General features: G+C 35.1%; 1 protein-coding gene across 1 annotated transcript in view; it reads left to right on the top strand.

Moving 5' to 3' along the window:
* The first annotated feature begins 625 nt into the window (after window positions 1–625).
* Abca6 (ATP binding cassette subfamily A member 6) overlaps window positions 626–25,711 on the top strand; it is a 64,194-nt gene continuing 39,108 nt past the window's right edge. The window contains exons 1-10 of the mRNA XM_059269794.1: window positions 626–1,222; window positions 2,892–3,096; window positions 4,022–4,180; window positions 5,838–5,941; window positions 6,631–6,857; window positions 10,040–10,181; window positions 17,185–17,370; window positions 19,063–19,210; window positions 20,496–20,664; window positions 21,991–22,049. Coding sequence (XP_059125777.1) covers window positions 1,127–1,222; window positions 2,892–3,096; window positions 4,022–4,180; window positions 5,838–5,941; window positions 6,631–6,857; window positions 10,040–10,181; window positions 17,185–17,370; window positions 19,063–19,210; window positions 20,496–20,664; window positions 21,991–22,049 — 1,495 coding nt within the window. The 5' untranslated portion in view covers window positions 626–1,126. The remainder of the gene's footprint in view (window positions 1,223–2,891; window positions 3,097–4,021; window positions 4,181–5,837; window positions 5,942–6,630; window positions 6,858–10,039; window positions 10,182–17,184; window positions 17,371–19,062; window positions 19,211–20,495; window positions 20,665–21,990; window positions 22,050–25,711) is intronic.

Below are 25,711 nucleotides of genomic sequence, written 5' to 3'. Positions count from 1 at the left end.
CAAAATTACTTTTCCATTCAATTTCTCTATTTTTTCCTTTAAAAAAGTTTATTTTGTACTCTGCTTTCAGAGGTTTTTAGTGGCATCTATATTCACAAAATTGAGAGAAGTCTTATTCTCCTTGCATGTCAGAATCAAGTAATTTGAGTCTGGATTATTATCCTAAAGGATTATTATCCTTTTGGTAAAAGTTATTCAGTTAAAATTTATTTATTTTATTTTATTTTATTTTATTTTATTTTGATCTGAAGGTAAATATTCCAAACATATTTCATTAGGATTGTATCTAATGAATATAATTTATCATTCAAATGAGTTTAAGAAATCAGATTTTGTTGTTGATTTGATTAGTTATGGGAATTTTACTAAAATGCAAGGAACAAAAACAAGTATTATTGGAATGAAACTAATTGAATTACTTTATTCACATCATTGAATTCTGTTTTAAAATATACTTTTCTATGCTCTGCACTGTAGCTAGAGTTTTCCTGCCTGGCCCACAGTCAGGACAAATCTCTGTCACCAGCCAGTCCCATAGCCACTCAGACCCAACCAATTAAACACAGAGACTTATATTGCTTACAAACTGTATGGCCGTGGCAGGCTTCTTGCTAACTGTTCTTATATCTTAAATTAACCCATTTCTATTAATCTATAAGTTGCCACGTGGCTTGTGGCTTACCAGTACCTTACATCTCGCTTGTCATGGTGGCGGCTGGCAGCATCTCTCTGCCTCAGCCTTCCACTTCCCAGAATTCTCTTCTCTGCTTGTCCCTCCTATACTTCCTGCCTGGCTACTGGCCAATCAGCATTTTATTTATACAAAGCAATAGCCACAGCACTGCACCATAATGATATATTTTTTCCAATTAGAATTTTCTGTTTTATTGTAGAAATGTGACAGTAATCAACCCCCATCCCACCATCACTCATTCCTCCAAATATCTTAAAGTGAATGTGTTTGAGGTAAAATTTAGTCATAAAGGGTTGCAATAATATTTTATAACTTTTCATTATAGTTTTTAAGTGTAGTAAATATTTGAATCAGAAATATAGTCAAGGTTTTTTTCAATGATACTTATATTTTTGGTTCACTTACTGTTTGTTCAGCTAATGAGCAGGTGAAATGAGTATGAAAGAAATAAGTGTCTATCAGCAAACCCGAGCGCTTCTGCACAAGAATCTGCTCAAGAAATGGAGAATGAAAAGAGAGAGCTTCTTGGTATGTGCAGAAATTTCACCCTTTCCTCAGAACTCTTCTTTCCTTACCTATTTATTTCAAATATTACATTATAATCAGCAGACTAGATTCATTACTTTTAAGGTAGGTATTTCTAGCTATATTTGTTTAATTGAGGAACTCATAAAGATCTATGACCAATACCATAGAATTAGGAAGACAAAAAGTATTACATTTTTAAAAAAGAGATAAAGTGCCAGGCAGTGGTGGCACATGCCTTTAATCCCAGTGCTTGGGAGGCAGAGCCAGGCAGATCTCTGTGAGTTCAAGGCCAGCCTGGTCTACAGAGCGAGATCCAGGACAGGCACCAAAACTACACAGAGAAACCCTGTCTCGAAAAAAACAAAAAAAAATTTAATTATTTGTATGGTAAATTGTAACAAACATTAAATGATCACATATTCTACATTGAGAACCAAGACATAATATAGATTTTGGTAAGTATAAATTGAGAAAGTTTAATTTTATTGTTTTATATTAAAAGCTATTGATTTTCTACATAAAGATTATTTTCAAGTATTATAAAAGAACATTATTGTTTGTTTGCACAAAGCAAATTGTTTGAGAAGTGGTGAATAATATAAGTTTCAGTGGCTTAATGCATGACAAAAGTTCAGTTTCACTATTTTCAGTACAGTCGGTACTGAAAGAAGAGAAGCAAGTTGAGTGGGAATAGGCTATTTCCATTCATCCAAGGACCTAGGCTTTTTCATCTAGAGACTCTGCCATCTCCTCAAACCCTGCTAACCATTGCTAAACTAATCATAAGACAAAGGAAAAGAATTGAGACAGAGAGTATAATAGATTTGGTAGGGATCTGCCCCCTTTCCATAAAAAACAACTCAAATACCTATTTTCCACTTGTATTTTAAGAATATGTTCTAGTCAAAACCTACAGTTTTCAAATTGATTCATATTATATTAACTCATTGTAGTCACTTTAATAAGTGAACATATAGCATCAATATTTAGAAGTAAATCCCAAAGATAAGGACATAAGTGATCTGTCCAGACAAATTCTGGCATTGGTAAGCTGAAATGGTTATTGATGTGGAAACTCAACGGTATCTTCTCTTTCTACATTGTTTTGAGAGTATTTTGTGATTAATGGCTCATATTCCTCCTATATGGTAGTCAGACTAGGGAGAGGTGTTCTTGGGCATTAAAGAAGAATTCTCAATTGCTTGAAAAAAAAAAAGAGTATTCTTGCATTATATCAAGAAGGAAGAAATTATTGCTATTGGTGACTCACTAGAGAGTATCTGCCACTCAGTTTCTACTTATTTCCTTTAGTTTCTAATAAGATATATGACAAATAGCAAGAAACATTGTTATTTGCTACTTTGTGCCTTATTTCTAGAATTGATTTTCTAGGCAATTGAGATTTTCACAGTTAGGTATCCCATTGTTTCCAGATGACTTCTGAAATTATTCATGATTTAACGCAAAACATTAGATCAGAGTGTGATACATGTGGCTACTAACTCAGAATTTGTTCTTCATTGAGTTTTCCTTTTTCTGAAGAGTGTATAGCAATGAGATGCCATACATATAGAAAAATTGAACTTGTCTTCAAAGTTCTTTGGTGTTGACCAATTTGAGGAGAAATAAGTTTAGGCTCATATTTTCTCTCTTTAAAACTGTTTTATAGGAATGGAGCATCCCAATTATTATAGGACTGTATATGGGTCTGTTTTCATATATCAAAGTAAATAGACAAGTCCCCGAAATCCCGCCTCAGGATCTTGGAAGTTTAGATGCATTTAATGGATCTTCTATAGTGGTTGTATATACACCAATCTCTAACATAACCCAACAGATAATGAATAAAACATCTTTTGCTTCCTCTATGAAAGGTAAATATGCTAATGACAAGAATTAGCCTTATTAATTTATAATTTTTAATAAGATATGTACATGTTAGTTTGAAGTTACAGTATAACATCATTATAATAAATTCAAGTATCAAAATAATATATAATCTTCTTAGGTTTTTATTTTTCTTTTACAACAAGATTTTAAAATTCTTTCAGCTTGATAGGGGTTCAATTTATGTAGGCCTATGTTTGTGTTGGAGCATACAAAAAGCAAAAAATTTAGAAATTTGAAAAACAACAACTGGGAGAAATGTAGCTATTGGTGCATGTATGTTTTTAACATGTATATCCAATGATAAAGATTTATAGCTTGTTAAAAATCTAAGTAATTAGGTCATTACTATTTAACAATAAGTTTATAAGTATGAGCATTATTGATGTGTAATCTGAAGGTGATATTCTTTCTTATGTATAGTATAGAATGCAAAACCTTTAAAGGTTGTGATTTTGTGACCAAGACTAATAAAATACATATTTCATTTATGAGCAACCTGGGTATAGTCTGGCTATTTATTCTTTAATATTCAGTTACTAACTAATGAATTTCTGGTTGTTATAGAGTCTGTTATTTTGTTTCTGCATAAGACAAAAGTCATGTAAATTGATTTTGCTTCAGGAAGAATTCTGGAATCCTCAGGGGTATAGTAATGACAATAGTGGATTACTCTTATACTTAAGGGCATAGTGGTCTTTTTTTCTTCATCCACCACTTGTCTTATTAAAACATGTAATTTGCATACACAGTTGGATTCTATGATTTGAAACAGTAAAATAATGTATTCTAGGTTGCTTTTTAGTTTGTTTAGTTTAAGTGTAAAAGTCTATAAAAACATGGCTCAGCCTAATAACACATTTTGTTTTGGTAGAATATTGTACACCCAGTTTTTCATCTTATACCTCACAGGGACAAGAATCATTGGGGTTCCAAGTAAAAATGACTTGGATGAAGTGCTTCTGAAGAATATTCCCCATGCTCTTGGAATCATATTTAACAACACTTTTTCTTACAAGTTAGAGGTATTTCTAACGCATGGAAATCCATTTTTGAAAGAAGACTTATTAGGTGACTTTTCATATAAAATACTATTGTGACAGTCTTTGTGTTTTCAACAAGAAGAAACAGGTCGGGCAATAGATACTTTCAATTTCATAGGAAAAAATAGATGAACATTTTATTGCTGCCCTTATATTAATTTTAGAGGCTTATTTCACAGCACTGCATAATAATTCAGCATACATCTGTTGAGCTCACAGTTCTAAGGGAGTGATTAGATGTCAATGTCAGATACTTTAGCATTTGACCAGGAGAGACAAGCATTGAATAATTAGTGGCAAGTGCAAGAGAAAGTACTTGTGGTAACTTGGATCCAGAATTCTTAATTGATTCTTGCATTAGAGAAGTAACTTTTAAAATAAGACCAAAGGAACAGCAAGTGTGAGGAGCTAGAGATACCATATTTCAGTAGGATAGAGGCATATGAGAGCACCTTCTAATAGCTGGAAGAAGAGCATGAAAAGCCATGGGATGTGAGGGAAGAATGATTTTGCAGTCAATAAGGACTAGGTCTAGTTTGGCATTTTGTAAGCCTAGGCTATGGATAGTCATTGCAGTACTTTAATCAGGGAAGCGTGTGGAGAGTTGTCCAAGATTAAGAGAGCACTCCTAGTACAGCCCAGAGGATTAAAGTTGCAGGAAGTTCAGGGAGAATGTAATGAAATCTGAAGACCGCTTAGATGATAGTGGAGGCAGCTGAAAAGGCGGAAGGACACTTGATGACATAAAATTGATGTAACCTGTAGAATCAGCTCTTCACTATTGTTCACATACTGAGTGCAGACTGCTGAGTTCCTGAAGAGTATAGTGAATGAAAACCATGGAGCCTGTTTATAAGAATCATTCTAGTCAGGGGCAGGAGGTAGGAAAGGATAAAAAAAGGATATACAAATAAGACGATAAAGACAATAGAGCTAATTTAGAAATTAATGGTGGCTCAGAAACCCCTCTAGGATGAAGTCACTTTCTGAGAAGAATAGGATCATGGGAGAAGTGGTCTTTGTAAGTAAAATTGCCACAGACTTGTGGATCTTGTGACTTGTAGCAAAGGACTATCCAGGGACACTCAAATGCAGAGTAAAAGCTGTATTTGAATGCTATAGCACAGGGGAGGCCACATGAAAATATTAGGAAGAAAATTCCTTATAATTGATTCCAGGTTATTTGGGACAAAAGTTTCTTTTCATGCACATATCCTACTCTAGGAAAGTTCCAAGCCTTTAGGCACAGAAATGGAGGGTTTGTGTGTGTGTGTGTGTGTGTGTGTGTGTGTGTGTGTGTGTGTGTGTGTGTGTGTAGCTTTGCTATAGAAACCCTAAAGTCTTGTTTGTCATGTCTCAGGAAGTGATTGCTCCATGCTTGTCTCGTGGTATGTGAGAGAACAGCTGCTTTTACTAATCCATATACCATTCACCTTAACATATTTGCCTCTTTTCAAAATTACCTTGTTGGTTTGTTTGTTTGCTTGCTTGGTTTGAGATAGTATTCTTCTACTTCAGCCTTCTGAATGCTAGGATTGCAGGTGTGCACCACTGTACCTGTGTTCTCTATGAGGTTAAAAGTTCTAACTAGTGGAGTCTCTATCATTTTCTCTTAGGTTCTTGTTCCTCATTCCCAATGTGCCTTTATCCCATAATGATGGTTATACTTTTCCCTGTGTTTACAGCTCATTGCTGGGATGTATATGATGGTGTTTCATGTTCATTGTCCAGATACTGGAAAAGAGGATTTGTGCCTTTACAAAGTGCCATCAATGCTGCTATTATAGAAGTGAGTGCTTAATTGCAAAGTTCTGGTGGCTACTATAACTAATTTCATAGGCATCAAAACTATTAACAAAGATGAGTGTCACAGTTCATTTGCCTTGCAATAACTAGACACTCAAGGCTGGTAATTTATAAAGAGCATCGTTATTTTTCACAGTTCTCAAGACTGGCAAGTATATGATTAGGCCTCAACAAGCTCATTTCTCACAGTTGTCACAGTCTAGGAGTTTTTGCATGGCAGAAGAGATGAAAGGTCAAAGAGAAGAAGAACACTGTGTTCTCACTTGCAGAAGAGCAAAAGGGCAAATTGCACATTAGAAACACTTGCCAACCCTTTGATGAGTCACTCATCCATCCACAAGAGCAGGCCCCATGACTTACTTCCCCAAACATCCTCCCTCTAATACTACAGTGAGGGTGAAGTTTCCAAATGAGATGTGGAGGGGCACATTATAACTAGCAATTATGCAAACACAGATTTTTAGACAAGGAAGAGACCACTTGATTTAAAACTTCTAGTTCTGAAATGGTTCACAGAAACCTGCAAAACAGCATGCCCACTTCCCTCTGACAGTGACACTTTGTGTTACTAGACTACAACATTAAACTAAAAAAGACAGTAGTGCAATCTTCAACACTCCAGTTTGGTCAATTTATGTCCTTTAATTTCTGTTTGCTTATGCTTTTCTCTAGATCACAACAAACCACTCTGTGATGGAGGACTTGATGTCTGTTAATGCAATAAATATGAAGACATTACCTTTTATTACTAAAGATGTTTTTCAATATGAAGTTTTTATTCTATTCTGCTTGCTTTATTTCTCCTCATTCATATATTTTGTATCACGTAATATTACTACAGAGAGGAAAAAGTATAAGGAATTGATGAAAATAATGGGTCTACAAGACTCAGCATTCTGGTGAGTCATAAAGAAATCATAAAACAGTGGAAGTGTTATTGTTTTATAATTCCACAGTTTAAATTTGATATGTGGGCTACTTGTTCTTTTGCTCTGACTACTAGATTTAGTCTTTGTTAAATTTTCCATGGAAGATAGTTAACTGTAACTCACTGAACATGCTTTTAATTCTGGCTTTTTTTATGCAGCCTCTAAGATGTAGGCACTATTATCAAGGAAAATAAAGGCAAATGAGATAAGAGAGTTACTCAGTGTCAGGTAGATGGCAAACGCCAGAGCCGGGCCTCAGTGGTGCAGTTCTGATGGCAGTTCTGCCTGATCTCTCTTAGTTATGAACTGACTTCTCCCCACTTCCTTATGTGAAGAAAATAGTCTCGTAAAGGGTGTGTTATGTGCACGGGCTTGGCCAACCAGGGGCGTTTTGAAGTAAGTAAATGATGTATTAAGTGATGCATTATGATCAGGACATAACATATAGGCTGGTGTTTAGGAAGAACTTAATAACAGCACCTGAACTACTTATTAATATTTATTCTTTGCCTCACCCCACAAACACTTTAAAGTAATTTTGAAATATATGTATAATGTTTGGATATATACAGGAATGTATCTATTTATGTATTTGTGACATAATAAAAGGGAGTACTTTCATAGAAATAAAGACCTAGGAAAATACTGGATGAATTTATTAGATAGAAATACAAATAGTATACATCTAAACTGCTCTGAAACAAAGCACAGAATTGGTAAGTATCAGTGACAAAATGTATATTATCAGGTCAAAAGGAAAATTATGTGCTAAGAAGAAACATGGCATGCTTTGATATTGATTCTTAGGGGATAATTCTCTCTATATTACATAAATCAAGAAAGCACTTGGTTGAGCTTGGAAGTGCAGGCATGTAATCTTAGTATTGGGTAGGTGGATTCTGGAAGATGGAGAGTTTTTAGCTTACCTGAGATGTATAGAGAGAACTTGAGACCCTTCTTGATAAGCCAAACCTGATGAAAACTCAAACACATACCACTTAAAATATACACAAACAAACAAAACCCAAAACTATATGTGTGGAATGATAAAACTACATGGATTGGATGAATAATTATTTATTGAACAATCTAGTAACTTGTATTCCCTGAAGTGAAATTATCTAGAAATCTTTCTTTCTGTGTAGAATATATTTACCAACAAAGGTAATTTTAGTTCTAAAGTATATGGATTGGGAAATAGAAAAGGAGGAAACCATGTCTTTAAAAAGTGAAGAATTTTTGTGTGGAAGCATTGGTAATGACATAGGAATGGATGTATATCCTGTCATTCAAGTCTGTTAGTAAGGAAGAGAGAGAGCAGACTTCTTTCAGGGGACTCCTTTCAGTCCAATGCAAGTCCTAGGGGACAGAATGCCTAGGGTCACCTTAAATTAGGGAGGTACCAGTCAGGCTGACATGAGGACCAAAGAGATACTAAACATTCTGATGTCAAGTCATTTTCAGGATGATTCTTAGTATGCTTATAAATTAAAACCTGGAAAAATGAATTGATATGTATATTATTAGAAGTAGGAAAGAAAATGCTTTAGAAATATGTTTTCCAAGTGTCAGACATCTATTGGAAATAAATATGACTTCAACTAATGCCATAAATATGAAATGTAATAATTATTTTTAAAAGTATGATGCTTATAATGCTTTGCAAGCAAGAATATTTTATGTAAGTTTATTAGTATCACTTCTCAAACTCCACCCCTATAGCTAGTTCCCCCTTTCAGTAATTATTTTAATGTCTTTATTTCATAATTCTCTTACACTGTGGTTTTTCAACCTGCCTAAAGCAGTCCCATTCTGTACTTAAGAAGTAAATTCACAGAATATGATACACTTTTCATAAATGCTGATGTTTCTAAGGCCAATTCATTATAGTGATATAAAGTTAAAAATTAAATAAGTAGTAAATCCAGCTAAACATATTTTACTTGGGTGTACTGTTGCAAAGCTTGCATCTTTTGCTGCATTCTGCAGGAGATGAATTCTTATTGATTATACAGTTTTAAACAGAGGAAAGAACTCTGGACAGAATAATGGCTGCAATTACATTCATACCTTGTGTATTTATTTTGTGACTTTTCATATACCCATTAGTTAAAGGACCACAGTCTTATTATTTGTAAATGAGAAGCTTGGACACATGAATTCTTATAGTCTAGTCAGATCTAATAGTGGATGATATTCTTTAACAAATATCTTGTAAAAAAAATGTGAACATCAACACATCTAAAGCAAAATTATGTAAAAGTGTAAAGGTGTGCCGTAACATATCCATTTAAGTAAAGAAATAATAGGAATAGGAAACATACAATGTTATCAGTGGAATTGTGGGTTTTTAGTTTTCTGTAAAGAGTGGTAGTGTTGCCTCCTGAGATGCTCAAGCTCCTGATGTTTGTAGAGCCATTTGATTGACATTTGATTGACCATCACCTATTAAGTCTTATTCCAGCTTTACAGTTAGGGTTATTTGGTAATATCTAATAAAACTGATGACATAAACTTTAATTCAGTAATTTCATTTTAGAGATATTCTTGTACATCTTACATAAAACAAATGTAATAAAATTCTTGACACCATTATGACAAAGAAAAATAAGAAACAATTATCTAATATCAGAAGAACACTAGAATATATTAATACAATGAAATATATAAGCTTCATATGTAATAGATAATGTTGATTAATAAAGGCAAATTACATATAATTACAGCATAAACCATACAGTTTATATAATGCTCATAGTATTTGTGCAATAGATACATATGGAAGCCTGGCCTTCAGGTACCAGCAAGGGCATTTTTTGGTTTATAGCCACTTAATTTGTTGTGACATTCTTTTCCATTGGTTGGTGCTATAATAGTATTTGGCACCTCCCATTACTGTGTGGTAAAGGCAATCAGAATGCACAGGATTAATAAACAGGATGTTTGCTAAAGTGATTACCTTAGGGGGAAAAGATGGAGATTTATAATGAAGAACAGCATGCACAATGGACTTCCGCCATATTATCAATATCATAGTTATTAAACTAGAGTGTACATACCAGAGTAACAGTGTTTTCTTTAGATGCTTTTGTCTTTTTAAAGACATTCATTTAAAAGGCTAAATAATTTAAATGCCTTTTGTCTTTGTTTAGGCTGTCCTGGGGCTTAATCTATGTTGGCTTCATCTTCATTATTTCCGTACTCATTGCAGTTATCATAACAACTGCTCAAATTGTAGTGATGACTGGCTTCCTCGTCATATTTACACTCTTTTTCTTATATGGATTATCTTTGGTAAGTGTATGCATTTATTATCACCTTTTACACATTAGATCTTAGTTGTGAGTAGCAAACATTAATTCTCCAGGATGTTAGGAAGGCACTTTCTTTATGTCTGGTGTGTGTGTGTGTGTGTGTGTGTGTGCGTGTGTGTAGGGATGTGTGTGTATGAGCATGTGGATGCACATATGAGTTTGCTTCAGAAATTTCAATAGATATTAGAAAATAATGTAAACCCAAGTAAATTGGGCCTCTCTTTTTTTTTCACAGAAGTCTTGTGCATCACATAATGAAATGGTGCATCAAAAATATTTTTTCATAAAATCTTTTGAGATATTTCAAATTTTTAATTGTGAAACTTTTAATTACCTTAAATGAGTAAAAAATATCTTGCAGCAAGTACTGCTGCTCAAGTTTACTTTTTATTTTATCATGGTGACCAACTAACACTGGTCTCACGGAGGTAAATTTTAAACTTTATTCCACCATATTCAGTAGATGTAAGTGAAGATAATATATTACTACTTAGAATTAAAGAAAGAGCCGGGCGGTGGTGGTGCATGCCTTTAATCCCAGCACTTGGGAGGCAGAGCCAGGTGGATCTCTGTGAGTTCGAGGCCAGCCTGGGCTACCAAGTGAGTTCCAGGTAAGGCGCAAAGCTACACAGAGAAACTCTGTCTCGAAAAACAAACAAACAAACAAACAAACAAAAAAAAAAAAGAAGAATTAAGAAAGAAAAAGCAAGGGGGAAGAGTAGAAGGAAAGAAGGCTGATATACAGCTAGTCTGTGGACTGGTTTGATTATTATCATTAGAGTAACTCTAGCATCATGGGAAAAGGCCATTGTGAAGCATTGAGCTTCGCTGAGGTGCTACTTCAATCACCTTGTGTATCTCTAGTATGAATTAGACATAAGCAAGGGACTTACTCTCTTTTCTATTTTTCTTTTATTGAAAATAGATGCTTTTCTCATATATATATATATCCTGATTATAGTTTCCCCTCCCTCCACTCTTCTCAGTTCCTCCCCACCTCCCCACCCCTCCAGATCCACTCCCTTTCTGTCTTTCATTAGAAAATAACTGGCTTTTAAGAGATAACAACTAAACATGACAAAATATAATAAGATGAAACAAAAACTATCATATCAAGATTGGACATGATAACCCAAGTGGAGGAAAAGAGTCTCAAGAGGAGGCACATGAGTCAGAGACACACTTATTCTCACGCTCAGGACTCCCATAGGATACTAAGCTAAAAGCTATCGCGTATATGCAGAGGACATGGAGCAGACTCATGCAGGCCCTCTACTTGCTGCTTCAGTCTCTGAGCTCATATGTACCTTGCTTAGTTGATTCAGTGAGCCTTGTTCTCCTGTCGTCTTGAATTTTTTAGCCTTCTCTTCCAGGGGATTCCCTAAACTCTGAGGGGAGGGATTTGATGGAGACCTCCCATTTAGACTCTCTCTGAGTAATGTTGGGCTGTGGGTCTCTGCACCCATGCCCATCTGCTGCAGGAGGAAGATTCTCTGATGGTAACTGAATAAGGCATTGATCAATGAGTATAGCAGAGTAGCATTAGGAATCATGTTATTGAATTTTTTTAGACCATTAGTGTTTTGTTTTATCCTAGATCCTCGGGCTACCTACTCTCTGGTTCTTGATTATCCAAGCAATGTTGGGTATGGGTTCCATCTCGTGGAGTGGGCCTTAAGGCAAATCAGACATGGATTGGCTACTACCACAAGTTGTTTGCCACCATTTCCCTAGCATATTTTGCAGGCAGGACAGATTTCTGGTCATAGGTTTTGTATCTGGACCCATGTTCCTTTTTTGGTAGCCTGCAGAGTACCTTCCCATACTAAAGTGGCTACAATGTAGGGGTAAAAGCTCCATGTAGGCACCAGCTTGACTTCTCCATGTTCAAAGAGTTGTTGGGTGTTGTCCTCAGCAATGGGGCCCTATTGTCAGTTTACAGAGAGCAAACCTTTGTCTTAGCATCAGTCTGGGTTGTTTGGGGATTTCCATGGGACCCCCTTAGCCAGCAACTCAACTGAATGCAACCCAGTCCCACCACTGGAAGCCTCACCTGATTACAAGAGATGGCCAGTTGAGACTCATATCCTCCATTACTAGGAGACCTCATTAGAATCACCTTCATATATTGTAGGAAGTTTCCACTGCACTGGGTTTCCCATTCCTCAAATGCCCTGCATTTCCAGGGATCTCTGCCTGCAGTCTCCCCTCCCAGAGAGATCCATGCATCTATACCTCTTGTCTTTACCTAACCTCTCTGGGTCTATGGATTGTAGCTTGGTTATTATTTACTTAACGGCTAATAACCACTTATAAGTGAATACATACAGTATTTGTCTTTCTGGGTCTTGGTTACCTCACTAGGATGATTTTTTCCTAGTTCCATCTGTTTGACTGAAAATTTCATGATCTCATTTTTTTTTTAAATAGCTGAGTAATACTCTACTGTGTAAATGCACATTTTCTTTATCCATCCTTCTGTGAAGGGACATTTAGGTTGTTTCCAGTTTTTGGCTGTTAAGAATAAAGCTGCAATGAACCTAGTTGAGCAAGTGTCTTTGTGATAGGATGGAGCTTCTTCCTTTGGATATATGCACAAGAGTGGTTGGTATAGTTAGGTCTTGAAGTAGATCAAATCCCAACTTTCAGAGGAATTACCATATTGATTTCCGTAGTGGCTGTATGAGTTTGTACTCCCACCAGTGATGGAGGAATGTTCCCCTTGCTCCACATCCTTCCCAGCATAAGCTGCCACTTGTGTTATTGATTTTAGCCATTCTGACAGGTATAAGTTGGAATCTCAATGTAGTTTTGATTGGCATTTCCCTGATGGGTAAGGATAGTGAAAATTTCTTTAAGTGTTTCTCAGGCATTTGAGACTCCTCTATTGAGAATTCTCTGTTTAGATATGTACCCCATTTTTAAATTGGGTTATCTGGGTTTTTTTGATATGCATTTTCTGGGGTTCTTTATATATTTTGGATATTAGTCCTCTATTGATTGTGGAGTTGTTAAAAATCTTTCCCTGTTCTGTAGACTACTGCTTTGTCTGATTGATGGTGTCCTTTGCCTTACAGAAGCTTTTCAGTTTCATGAGGTCCCATTGATATTAATGACTGTCCTATTGGTGTTCTGTTCAAAACATCATCTACTATGTCATTGTGTTCAAGGCTATTTCCCACATTTTCTTCTATCAGGTTCAATGTATCTGGTTTTATGTTGAGGTCTTTGGTCCACTTGGACTTGAGTTTTATATAGGGTGATAAGTATAGCTCTACTTGCAATCTTCTGCATGTAGATACCCAGTTTGTCCATCACCATTTGTTGAAGATGATCCTCCTCCATGTATTCCCAGCTTCTTTACCAAAAACCAGGCATTCATATGTGTGTAGATTTATCTTTGGGTATTCAATTAGATAGCATTGATCAACTTGTCTGTTTTTATGCCACTACCATGTCGTTTTTATTACTATATCTCTGTAGTACATCTTGAAATCAGGAATGGTGAGACCTGCCCTACCTCCAGCAGTTCTTTTATTGTTCAGGATTGTTTTAGCTATCCTGGGTTTTTTGTTTTCCATATGAAGTTGAGTATTGTCCTTTCAGGTCTGTAAAGAATTGTTTTGGAATTTTGATGGGGATTGCACTGAATCTGTAGATTGCTTTTGGTAAGATGGCTATTTTTACTATGTTAATCTTACTGAGCATAGGAGATCTTTCCATTTTCTGGTATCTTCTTCAGTATCTTTCTTCAAAGACTTGAAGTTTTTATCATACAAGTCTTTCACTTGATTACTAAGAGTTACCCAAGATAGTCTATACTATTTGAAGCTGTTTTGAAAGTTGTTTCCATAATTTCTTTCTCAGTCCATTTGTCATGGACTGAGAAACACAGGAGAGCTATTGGTTTTTTGAGTTAATCTTGTATCCAGATACTTTGCTGAAAGTATTACAATCTGTAGGAGTTCCTGGTGGAATTCTTTGGTTTTTTGAGACAGGGTTTCTCTGTGTAGCTTTGCGCCTTTTCCTGGATCTTGCTCTGTAGACCAGGCTGGCCTCGAACTCACAAAGATCCACCTGCCTCTGCCTCCCGAGTGCTGGGATTAAAGGCGTGCGCCACCACCGCCCGGCCCTGGTGGAATTCTTAAGGTAACTTATGTACACTATCATATCATCTGCAAATAATGATACTTTGACTTCTTCCTTTTCAATCTATATCCCCTTGATCTCTTTCAGTTGTCTTATTGCTCTAGTTAAGACTTCAAGTGCTATATTGAGTAGACATGGAGAGAATGGACAACCTTGTCTTGTTCCTGGTTTTAATGAAATTGTTTTGAGTTTCTCTTCATTTAATTTGATGTTGGCTATAGGCTTTCTGTAAATTGCCTTTATTATGTTTAGTGATGTCCCTCATATCCCAAATCCCTCTACAACTTTTATCATGAAGGGGTGTTGAATTTTGTAAAAGGCCTTTTCTGTATCTAATGAGATGATCATATAGTTTTATTTTCTTTCAGTTTGTTTATATGGTGGATTACATTTACTGATTTTTGTATACTGAACCATCCCTGTATCTCTGGAATGAAGCCTACTTGATTATGGTGGATAATCTTTTTGATGTGTTCTTAGATTTTGTTTGCAAGCATTTTATTGAGTATTTTTGCATCAATGTTCATGAGGGGAAATGGTCTGTAATTCTCTTTCTTTGTTTTGTCTTTGTGTGGTTTGGGTATCAGGGTAATTGTGGTCTCATAAAATGAATTTTGGCAATGTTCCTTCTGTTTTATTTTGTGGAATAATTTTAGGAGTATTGGCAGTAACCTGTCTTTGAAATTCTGATAGAATTCTATGGTAAAACCATATGGCCCTATGCTCATTTTGGTTGAGAGACTTAATGGCTGCTTCTATCTCCTTAGGAGTTATAGATCTACTTACATTGTTTATCTAATTTTGATTAACTTTGGTAAGTGGAGTACAGATTTTTAAAGTATGTCCTTATGATTCTCTGGGTTCCTTTGGTGTCTATTATTATGTCCCACTTTTCATTCCTGATTTTGTTAATTTGGATATTGTCTTCCACCTTTTAGTTAGTTTGGATAAGGATTTGTCTATCTTGTTGTCATTCTCAAAGAACCAACTCTTTGTTTCACTGATTCTTTGTATTTTTCTCTTTGCTTCTATTTTATTGATCTGAGTCCTCATTTTGATTATTTCCTGTCTTCTACTCCTCTTGGGTGTGTTTACTTCTTTTTGTTCTAGAGCTTTCATGTGTGCTCTTCAGGTGCTAGTATGAGATCTTTCCACTTAGTGCTATGAACTTTTTTCTTAGCACTGTTTTCATTGTGTCCTATAATTTTGGGTATGCTATGTATTTATTTTCATTGAATTCTAGGAAGTCTTTATTTTTTCCTTATTTCTGTCTTGACCAAGTAGTCATTCAGTAGAGAATTGTTCATTTCTATGAGTTTTTAGACTTTCTGATGTTTCTGTTGTTGAAACCCAGCTTTAATGGTGGTCTGATAGGATGCAGGGGGTCATTTCCATTTTCTTGTATCTGTTGAGACTTGCTTTGTGACCGAGTATGTGGTCAATTTTGGAGAAAGTTCCATAAGGTGCAGAGAAGAAGGTTTATTTTGTGTTTGGGTGAAATGTTCTGTAGATAGCTCTTAGGTCCATTTGGTTGATAGTATCTGTTAGTTGCAGTATTTTTTGTTATTTTTTATCTGGATGCCCTGTCCATTGGTGAGTGTGGGCTATTGAAGTTCCCCTTATTAATGTGTGAGGGTCAATATGTGCTTTAATCTGTAGTAGTGTTTCTTTTACAAACTTGTGTCCTTGTGTTTGGCTCATAGATGCTAAGAGTTGAAATTTCATCTTGATGGATTTTTCCATTGATGAGTATATAATGTCCTTCCCTATCTCTTTTCATTAATTTTTTTATGTGAAGTCTATTTTGTTAGATATTAAAATAGCTACAGCACTTGCTTCTTAGGTCCATTGTCTTGGAATATGTTTTTCCTACCATTTACCACAAGGTAATATCCTAGCCTTGATGTTAAGTCATATTTCTTGGATGCAGTGGAAGAATGGATCCTGTTTTCCCATTCATTCTGTTAGTCTGTGTCTTTTTATTGAAGGAATTGAGACCATTAATATTTAGAGATATCAATGACCAGTTAATGTTGATGCTGTTATTTTGTTGTTGTTGTTGTTGCTGCTGCTGCTATTGTTGTTGTTGCAGGGGTGGTGTGTGTGTGTGTGTGTGTGTGTGTGTGTGTGTGCATCCCTTCTTTTGATTTTAGTGGTGTGAGACTAAGGTATTTGATTTAGGAGAACACAGAGAAAGAAGAGCTCAAAATTTTTGTTTACTCTCAAAATACTCAAGGATTTTTTAAAAAAAAGTGTTACATATAATTCAAATAGTGCTTATTATAATTATTGACACATGTTATTAAATAAATTACTGGAATTCATTGTGGTATTTCTATAGAGGCAGATATCCTCTACTGTTTGATCTATTCTTGGCAATCTCCATATAGCGTCCTTCCCAGCTCCTTGAGTTTTTCATTATTTTCTGTCCTTTCCTCCTTCCCATCTCTCCCTCCAGCCTTCTCTGAACAGTGGTTTCTGTATTTTTTCATCATCTAGGATGTTTTCTGAAGAAGTCGTGTAGATGGATAATTTTCCTTAGTACCCTAATTTAGCTTTGCTTAATTCCCCAACAGTGTGTATTCTACCCTATTCTTGGATTATCTTTCAGCTTTCCCTGTCTCTTCTGTAGAAACAAAAACGCAGCAAATGGGTAGGGCATGTAAGGATCTTATTAAAAAAAAAAAGATTAGAGGGCAGAGTAGAGTTGGTAGAGAACTTCACACTCCTCTCACTTTCTCAGTGATAATATCTTGTATGAAGTAATGAACCTGGTTGTGCTGATGTTCCTCAAAGGCTATTACCTGCAACAGCCAATTTCTTTTCTCTTTCAGATAGCTGTCACTTTCCTGGTGGCTGTTTTGCTACAGAAAGCTATCCTCACCAATCTAATCGTATTTCTCTTTACCTTCCTTTGGGGGTGTGTGGGGTTCACTGTACTTCATAAACAACTCCCCACATCTCTGGAATGGATTCTGAGCATTTGCAGCCCATTTGCCTTCACCTCTGGGATGGCTAAGGTAAAAACATAGGTTATTATTGATGCTTTAAAAGGAATTAATACTTGACGACTCCTTAGAGTCCACTCTGGCCCTAACCAAGAGCTTTTTACCAGAGCAACTGTCTTGCTACAAAGCTAAATTTGCTACATTATTAAAAAAATTGCCATTGAATAAAAGTTAAAATAAAAACAGCTAGTTAGTAAAAAATTCTGTGTAAACATATTTTAAAGCACATTATTGTGTAATTTATGAATCAATTATGAAAATCTTTGAAGATATAAGTACATAGTATAACAAAATTTATAAAGCCCATCAGTGTACTTATAAACTTTTTAAGAAGTAGAATACTGTGTTCATTGTGAAGCACCTCTAAATATACCGTCATTCCACAGGTAACCATTTTATGAAAATTACCTCCTTGCGATTTACTACCAGTCAAGTTTGGGCTTTGAAATACAAATATTTGTTTCATCCATTTTTAAATTTATGTAAGCAATGCTACACAAAATATATTTTAAAAATTAACTTTTCCACTCAGTATTATGTTAAGTGTCATGCATAGTCTTGTATATAGCTATAGTATAGTATTATATACCATCTTATTGTATGCCTATATTACTTTCTTTTTGATAAATGAGTAGAATTCCAGGGTTTGATGGTTTTTTGATGAAGCTATTACAGACATTCTTTCATCTGTTTCTGTATACCAGTTCTGTTTGATGTATAAGTAGGAGTTGGAAAATGGGACTAGTGTATAGAAACCTTAATGCTGTCACTAAATACTTTCTAAAATGATTACTTTATTTGACTTATATAAAAATGATGCTAGAATATTCCAGTTTTTCTCAGTCTTTACTAACATTTGTTATTGGTAAATTTTCAAATTTTAGCCATTCTAATGAATATGTGATTTATTATTGTAATCATTCATTTGTGTTTTCTAGACTTTTGATAAAATTGGATACCTTTTAATGTAGTATCTTTTTGTGTTTTTCTTTTGCAAATTTTCTATTCAGATGTTTTCTTTGAATTTCTACTGAGTTCTTTATATTTTCCTTATTACTTTATAACAATTTCCTACATGTGCTGTGTAACAGACTTTTTTTCAGTTATTGCTAACTTTTCTCTTTTCTTATTGATTCCTTTGATGAACAGAGATTTAAGAAAAAGGTTTATTTATTTTTATTTTATATGTATGTGTGTGCACCATGTGCATGCAGTGCACATAGGACCAGAAGAGGGCATCAGATCACCTGGAAGTGGAGGTATAGCCAGTTGTGAGCCCCTTGACTTACTGTACAGTTCTGGACCTCTAAGAAAACACTGACTGGAAATGCAAGCAAAGGAAAATTCTCAGGATTTTACTATTAAACATGGTGTTTCAAGGATACATTTATCTTCTTAGTTTGTGAAGAAATCTCCTGCAATATGAATGGATACCTTCCTTCTCAAGTGCCTTCTCTGCATCTACTAGACCAATTACAACTCTCCCCTTCATTTGTTTCATGCAGAATTATATTGATTTATATTCAAATATTGACTCAGTCTTGCATTCCTAGTAGCTTTATTTACTTGTATACTGCTTATTATTTACTACACCTTTATTAAAATATTTCTTTAAAAAGTTAACTTGCAAATGAATAATTATTGGTGCTATGCCGTCTTATTTATGAGTTTAGGAATTAATCATTATTTTTGTTTGAATCTTAGATTATCTCCCAGGATTATAACTTGAATGGTGTAGTATTTCCTGACTCTTCAGGAGAATCATATAAAATGCTAGTGACATTTTCCATATTGGCTTTTGATGGTTTTATCTACTTGGTTCTGGCATTGTATTTTGACAAAATCTTGCTCTGTAAGTATTAGTGGACTTTTTTTCTCTGACCTTTCACTTATTGATTATGTAGAAAAGTTTTTCTTAAGATTAAAATAGCTTTAGAGGTGAGAATAAATGCCTAATCTCAGTCTGAATTTAGTTGTATTTTAGAGTAAATAATATTTATGCAAAATTATTCTGATTTTAAAAACAATGATATAATTATATAAGTCAATTTTGAAATGTAATTATATATTAAGTTTTGTAACTCTTTCAAGTGTCCGTCAAAGTGTTTTGAAAGAGTGATAGCAAGAATTTGTATCAGAACAACCTGAAAAGGCAAAAAAAAGATGTGAGAGTAGGAGTAGGTGAGGTCCCCAGGCCTGGGTGGACAGCAGGAGAGAGGACGAGAGGAGCCGAGTTGAGGACAGTGGGTAACATGTAAGTAAGGAACTCAAAATTGAAAAGCATTGCAGAAGAGAACTGCAAAAGCAGTAGTTAGTTCTTACTGTGGTTTGGTTATTACTAGGCCATTACACTGTAGAAACATTTTCTAAATAAATATTTGTTAGTCATTATTCTCAACATTTCCACATTTTGTTTATATTTACAAATATATAAATCATGCAGTTAATTTTCTTTATCTGATCAATAACCAAAAAATTCACATAAGCCCAAAGTTCTCCCATGTGTACTAGAATCAGAATGTTCATTTCTGTGCATGACTTTATTCATGCTTGTAATTTTTAATATTCCCCACTTTGATAATAGCTAGTGTTGTCTTGTATATTTACATGTATTTATTTGTATGCCCACTGTCCATTTTTTCTGGCTTATATATGAAGATCCTTAATAACAAATAATGTTTAATATCTTTTGTATTAATAAAAAATTGCAATATTGTATTTGTCTTGGAAAAATAATTTCTGCATGTGTTGATTTTCACTCATTTACCTATATATGAATTTGTGGATTTTAGTATCATGTTCAATTATATTGGCATGGTCAACTTATTTAAGTTTATAACCGTATCTGTAATTTTTACATGCCATATTAATAATTGTGTTTCTAAAAATATTTGTCTTCCCTTGTCCTCATAGATATGTTTTAGATTATATTTTTCAATTATCTGATTTATATTTTGTTGAAAGTTCTATTGTATTAATTTTTGCAATTTTACTTTAAATTTTCATTGTTTATCAGTTTTCTTCTGAAGGAAAAAAATTTGAATGATGTTTGAAATTTCAAAATATTTCTTCTTTTCTGAGCAAGACTTCTTTATTCATTATACTGATCTGATATTTTATCATTCTTGACTAATTAGATAGGGATGAACGCCGTCATTCTCTACTGTTTTTCTTGAATTCATCATCTTGTTTTCGACAAAAGACTAGTAGTAACAAGGTCATTGAGAGAGGGATAGACTCTGAGCTTCCTTCAGATGATTATTTTGAGCCTGTGGCTCCAGAATACCAAGGAAAAGAAGCCATCAGGTAAACACATTTGTAACTGTGCTAATATGAATAAAAGGCTAACGAACTGTTAACCACCAGCTCTCCCTGGGTGGGTGGTAAATATTGAAGGGGCAGGCATTGTTGTTATCAGCATCATTTTGAACCATCCACACTCCAATGAAGTCCCCTTTGATTACCTCTAGGTGGCCTAACCTTGTTGTATCTTGTCTGACTTCCTGCTCCTATCTTTTGGGTTTGTTTTAAAACTTTCGTTGTTTTGCTTTTGTTTTTTGAGACAGGGTCTCCCTATAGCTCAGGTTGGCCTCATACTATGTTTAATAATCAAAGATGAGCTTGAACTTCTGTTTCTCTTTCCTCCACTTCCCAAGTGCTGGGGATTGTAGGCATATAGCCCCATGCCTGGCTAAATGTCCTTTAAGACAGAGAAATTGGATGTATGGAAGGCACACCAAAAAAGTGTTATGAAATAGTAAGGGCAGAAGTTTGAACATTTCCAGAAAAACTACAGAATGTTTGCCCCAATGCAAATGATTCTTCTCTGCTCTGAAATCTGGAAAGTATCATTTCCTCCTAAATGGGAGCTTCTTTATTAAGATAAAATATTAAAGGCTGAATGAAAAAAAGAAATAAAAAGGAAAGGAAAGGACATGCTGCTCCTAGGTATGGTGGAGGAGAAAGTTTATTGTAGACATGTGAGAGAGCATAGCCAGAGGCAGGGACATCTGGGAGAGTCTAGAGTGGGCTTGACCAGACTCAGCTCCCCCATGTGAAGAGACAGGAAGGGGAAGAGGGAGAGGGGAACTATGTGCAGCAGCCAGGTGGCCAAAGGTACAAAAGGGAAGGGTAACCAAGATGTCTGGATTATATAGGGAAGTTCCTGACTGAGGGATTTAGGGAGAACCTGGGCCGGGTGCAGCTTTGATATGTTAAATAGGTATCTCAGCCATTGTTTGAAATTTAACAAGGGCCAGCTTCAAAGGACATGCAAAGCCAGTGGACATTATAATATACAAAGAAGGCCTTAAATAAAATTCCTGATGAGACTTAATCTCTTTTAAATTTTGTTACTATTAATAGTCATATTGCTGTACTTGTATAAATGTAAATATGAGACTAAAGCCAAATTGCTAAACAAAATGAGTCTGGAACTAAAGTCTAAAGAATCTCATTTATTTTCTGTTTCAGAAGAAATAATTAATTGAAAATAATTATTTATGTATCTGAGCAGTCAAGTTATTTCAAATGTTATTTGCTATAAAGTATTTTCTACATCCACCATCATATCTGTCTGTGCTATTTTTACTTGTGTGTATGGGCTAATAAAATGCCTCTTTATTGTTTCAGAATAAGAAATATTAAAAAGGAATATAAAGGGAAGTCTGGAAAAGTGGAGGCTTTGAAAGGTAAAGAAAAATAGTCCATTCTTGACTTATCAGTAATACCAAAACCTGGAAAACTTTCAGGATGAAAATGTAAATATACTGACAAAACAAAACAAGAGAAAGAAGCAAGAATCCAAGTAGCCTAACTCAACCACCTGGAACTAATAATAATTCAGAATTTATTATAAAATCCTTCCAGATAGTTCATGGATTTATTAATTTACAAGAATGTGATCATGCCGGGCAGTGGTGGCGCACGCCTTTAATCCCAGCACTCGGGAGGCAGAGCCAGGTGGATCTCTGTGAGTTCGAGGCCAGCCTGGACTACCAAGTGAGTTCCAGGAAAGGCGCAAAGCTACACAGAGAAACCCTGTCTCGAAAAACAAAAAAAACAACAACAAAAAAAAAAAAAACAAGAATGTGATCATACTGTGAAAAATATAGCTTTGTTTTGCTTTTTACAAGACTGTCATAAACACATTTTTATATTTGTAGTATCAGGAAAGAATGCTAGATTCTGATAAAATTTTTAGATTGTCATAGAATTTACAGTTTATTAATGATGTGTTAGTGAACTGAAATGTTAACCAAAACAAGATTAATGAAACCTTTGACAGTGAATTAAACTAACAAATCAATATCCTATGACAAAATTTTTTTAATTTTTTATGATTAATCATATTATAATACTAAATATTTTAAGTAGTATACTTTTATATAACAAATATTAAGCAAGCATCAATTAACAGCTACATTTTGGGGGTTCAGTTGCTTTTATTAAAAAATTATTTTTAGGCTGGGCATGGTAGCATCTTTTTCTTTTCTTTCTTTCCCCCACATTTATTAAAAATAGATTCTTTTCTCATATAACATATCCTGATTATAGTTTCCCTTCCGCCTACTCCTCCCAGTTCCTCTCCATTTTCCCTCCCATCTGGAACTACTCCCTTTTCATCTCTCATTAGAAAAGAACAGGCTCCTAAGAGATAACAACAAAACATAACAAAATAAAATATAATAAGAAAAATCAAAAATTATCACATTGAAGTTGGACAAGGCAAACCAACAGAAGGAAAGAGCCCCAATAGAAGGACAAGAATCAGACCCACTCATTCACACACTCGGGAGACTCATAAAAATATTAAACTGAAAGCACAATAATATATTCACTGAGGACTCATGTCAAGTCTGTTTGCTGCTTCAAATTCTGTGAGTTCATAAGATTTTTACTCATTTGATTTAGAGGGCTTTGTTCTAGTGTCCTCCATCCCCTCTGGTTCTTACGCTGTTTTCACCTTCTTTTCTATTCTTTGGGGGTTCCCTGAGCTCTGAGGGGAAGGATTTGATGGAGACATCCCATTTAGAGCTGTGTGTTCTAAGGTTTCTCTCTATATATAATGTCTGGCTGTGAGTCTCTATATTTGTTCCCCTCTGCTGAAGGAAGAAGCTTCTCTGATGATGGCTGAGTAAGGCACTGATCTATTCATATAGTAGAATATCACTAGGAGTCATTTTATTGTTTCATTTTTTTTTTAAACCAGTATTATTTGGTTTTTACTCTAAGCTCTGGGCTACCTAGTCTCTGGTTCTTGGTCACCCAAGCAGTGTTGAGTATGATATTGGTTGGTTACTCCCACAAGCTTTGTGCCACCATTGCCCTAGCATATTTTGCAGGCAGGGCAGATTTTAGATCAAAAGTTTTGTGGGTGAATTGTGTTTATATTTCTCTTTTGGTAGCCTGCAGAGTATATTCCCATACCAAAGACACTAGACCACAGAGGTAAAGGTTCTTTGTAGGAACCAGCTTGACCTCTCCATATTCAATGAGTTGTGTTGGTGTTGTCTTCAGCAATGGGGCCTTACTGTCAGTTTGTGGAGAGTAACTGATAGTCTTTGCAACAGCCTGGGTTGTTTGGAGATTTCCTTTTGACCCAACTCAATTGTATGTAACCCAGTCCCAGTACTGGAAGCTTTGTTTGATGACAAGAGATGGCCAGATGGGACTATGACTCCCTCATTGTTTGGAGACTTCATCAGGATCACCGTTCTATATTTTAGGAAGTTTCCACTGTACTAGGTTTCTATACCACCCCTCAAATGCCCCTCAAGTTTAGCTGTCTTTCCCTGCATTCCCTCTCTCAACCTCATCTCCCCTCCCCCTCCACGTCTGATCTTTATATATTTTGGATTTTAGTCCTCTATTCGATGTGAGGTTGGTAAAAATCTTTTTCCATTCTGTAGGCTGCCACTTTGTCCAAATGACATGTCCTTTGGTTAGCACATGTCTTTAATCCCAGCATTTGGGAGGCAGAGGCAAAAGGCTCTCTGTGAGTTTAAGGTCAGCTTGGTCTTACTTGAGAGTTCTGGGCCAGTCAGGGCTACATAGTGAGACCATGTCAAAAATAAATATATAGAGAAATAAAATAAGACATGTGTTTTACAAAAGACTGAATCTTGAAAAGCTAAAGTGGTTGGATCTTAAGATTGAGAATTCTCTATCCATTCTGTTTGCATTGTGTTTATTTTCTAACTGCTGGGCACCTCTTAGCTCAATATTATTTATTTCTCTGAGATTGGGTCTTGGAGAATTCAGTGTATATATGAACAACTTTATTTTACCTTGAAGTTTTTTTTATTAAATACCATCATTTCCTTCTTAAATTTGGCTTAGGCTTTTTTGAAGTAATTTTAAATTTAATTTAAAATTTCAGAGCACATTATGAACTACCTTGCCACTTACTAGAGTCACAAACTTTGCGTCTTTAAAATTTTCTTCCATTTTCAGAATTAGTAGCACTTTAAAAAATTAAAGCATTGTGTGTCAAGACATGAAAAAATATACAAATGTTCCAATTGGAGAGTTTCCATGTGGAATTACTCACTGGAAGGCCAGGAGGGAGTAGCTCTCTCTAGGCCTTCTCTTCTTGCAGCTGCTCCTTGTGGCCATTCTGGATCAATTTTGAGATCTTGGTTTTACAATTCCTGGGGCTAAATAATATTGCATTGTATCAGTAACAGGATGAGTGCAACTATCACACCAATGTTTGACATTTAGTTTATTTCTAAGTCTTCACTATCATAAAAATATTAAAATGAATATTTGTTCAATCTCTATTAAGGTCACTGTCTCCAGAAGATGGGTTTATATGAGCAGAATCACTGAAAAGATCAGTATTTTCAAGATTCTTGATTTATATTTTAAATCACTTACCTTCAAAGTCATAAAAACCTATGCTTATAAGCTATATATATTTAAAACAATGAATTATGTGAATTATGCTAAGAACTTTATGTGAAAATTTTTATATTTAGTTTTATGAAAGTCAAATTATTTCTTTCACACTTTGCTGATGAGGAAACTGAGTTTTATATTTAATTATTGCTGTGATGAGATCAGTTCCAAAGTAGCCAATGCCGCTTTCCTCTTGCCCTTGAAAATGCTATCATTATTTTATTGTATTTAATTCATCTCTTAATTAATCAATTAGTGTGTGCACACATGTGCATGATGTGTTTATGGAGTGTGTGGGGGGGTGCATGGACCCCAGTGTTTATGTGGAGGTGAGAGGATAACTTTCTGGAGTTGGTTCTCTCCTCCACTTTTACATGGGTTCTGGAGATAAAACTCAGGTTGTCAGACTTCCTCAGCCAGAGCCTCTACCCACTGATCATCTCATTGGCCT

The sequence above is a fragment of the Peromyscus eremicus genome, chromosome 8a (assembly GCF_949786415.1).
Source record: "Peromyscus eremicus chromosome 8a, PerEre_H2_v1, whole genome shotgun sequence".
In the NCBI taxonomy this organism is placed as follows: domain Eukaryota; kingdom Metazoa; phylum Chordata; class Mammalia; order Rodentia; family Cricetidae; genus Peromyscus; species Peromyscus eremicus.
The sequence above is the reverse complement of the archived record's forward strand: the minus strand, read 5'-3'. Positions and strand labels throughout refer to the sequence as shown.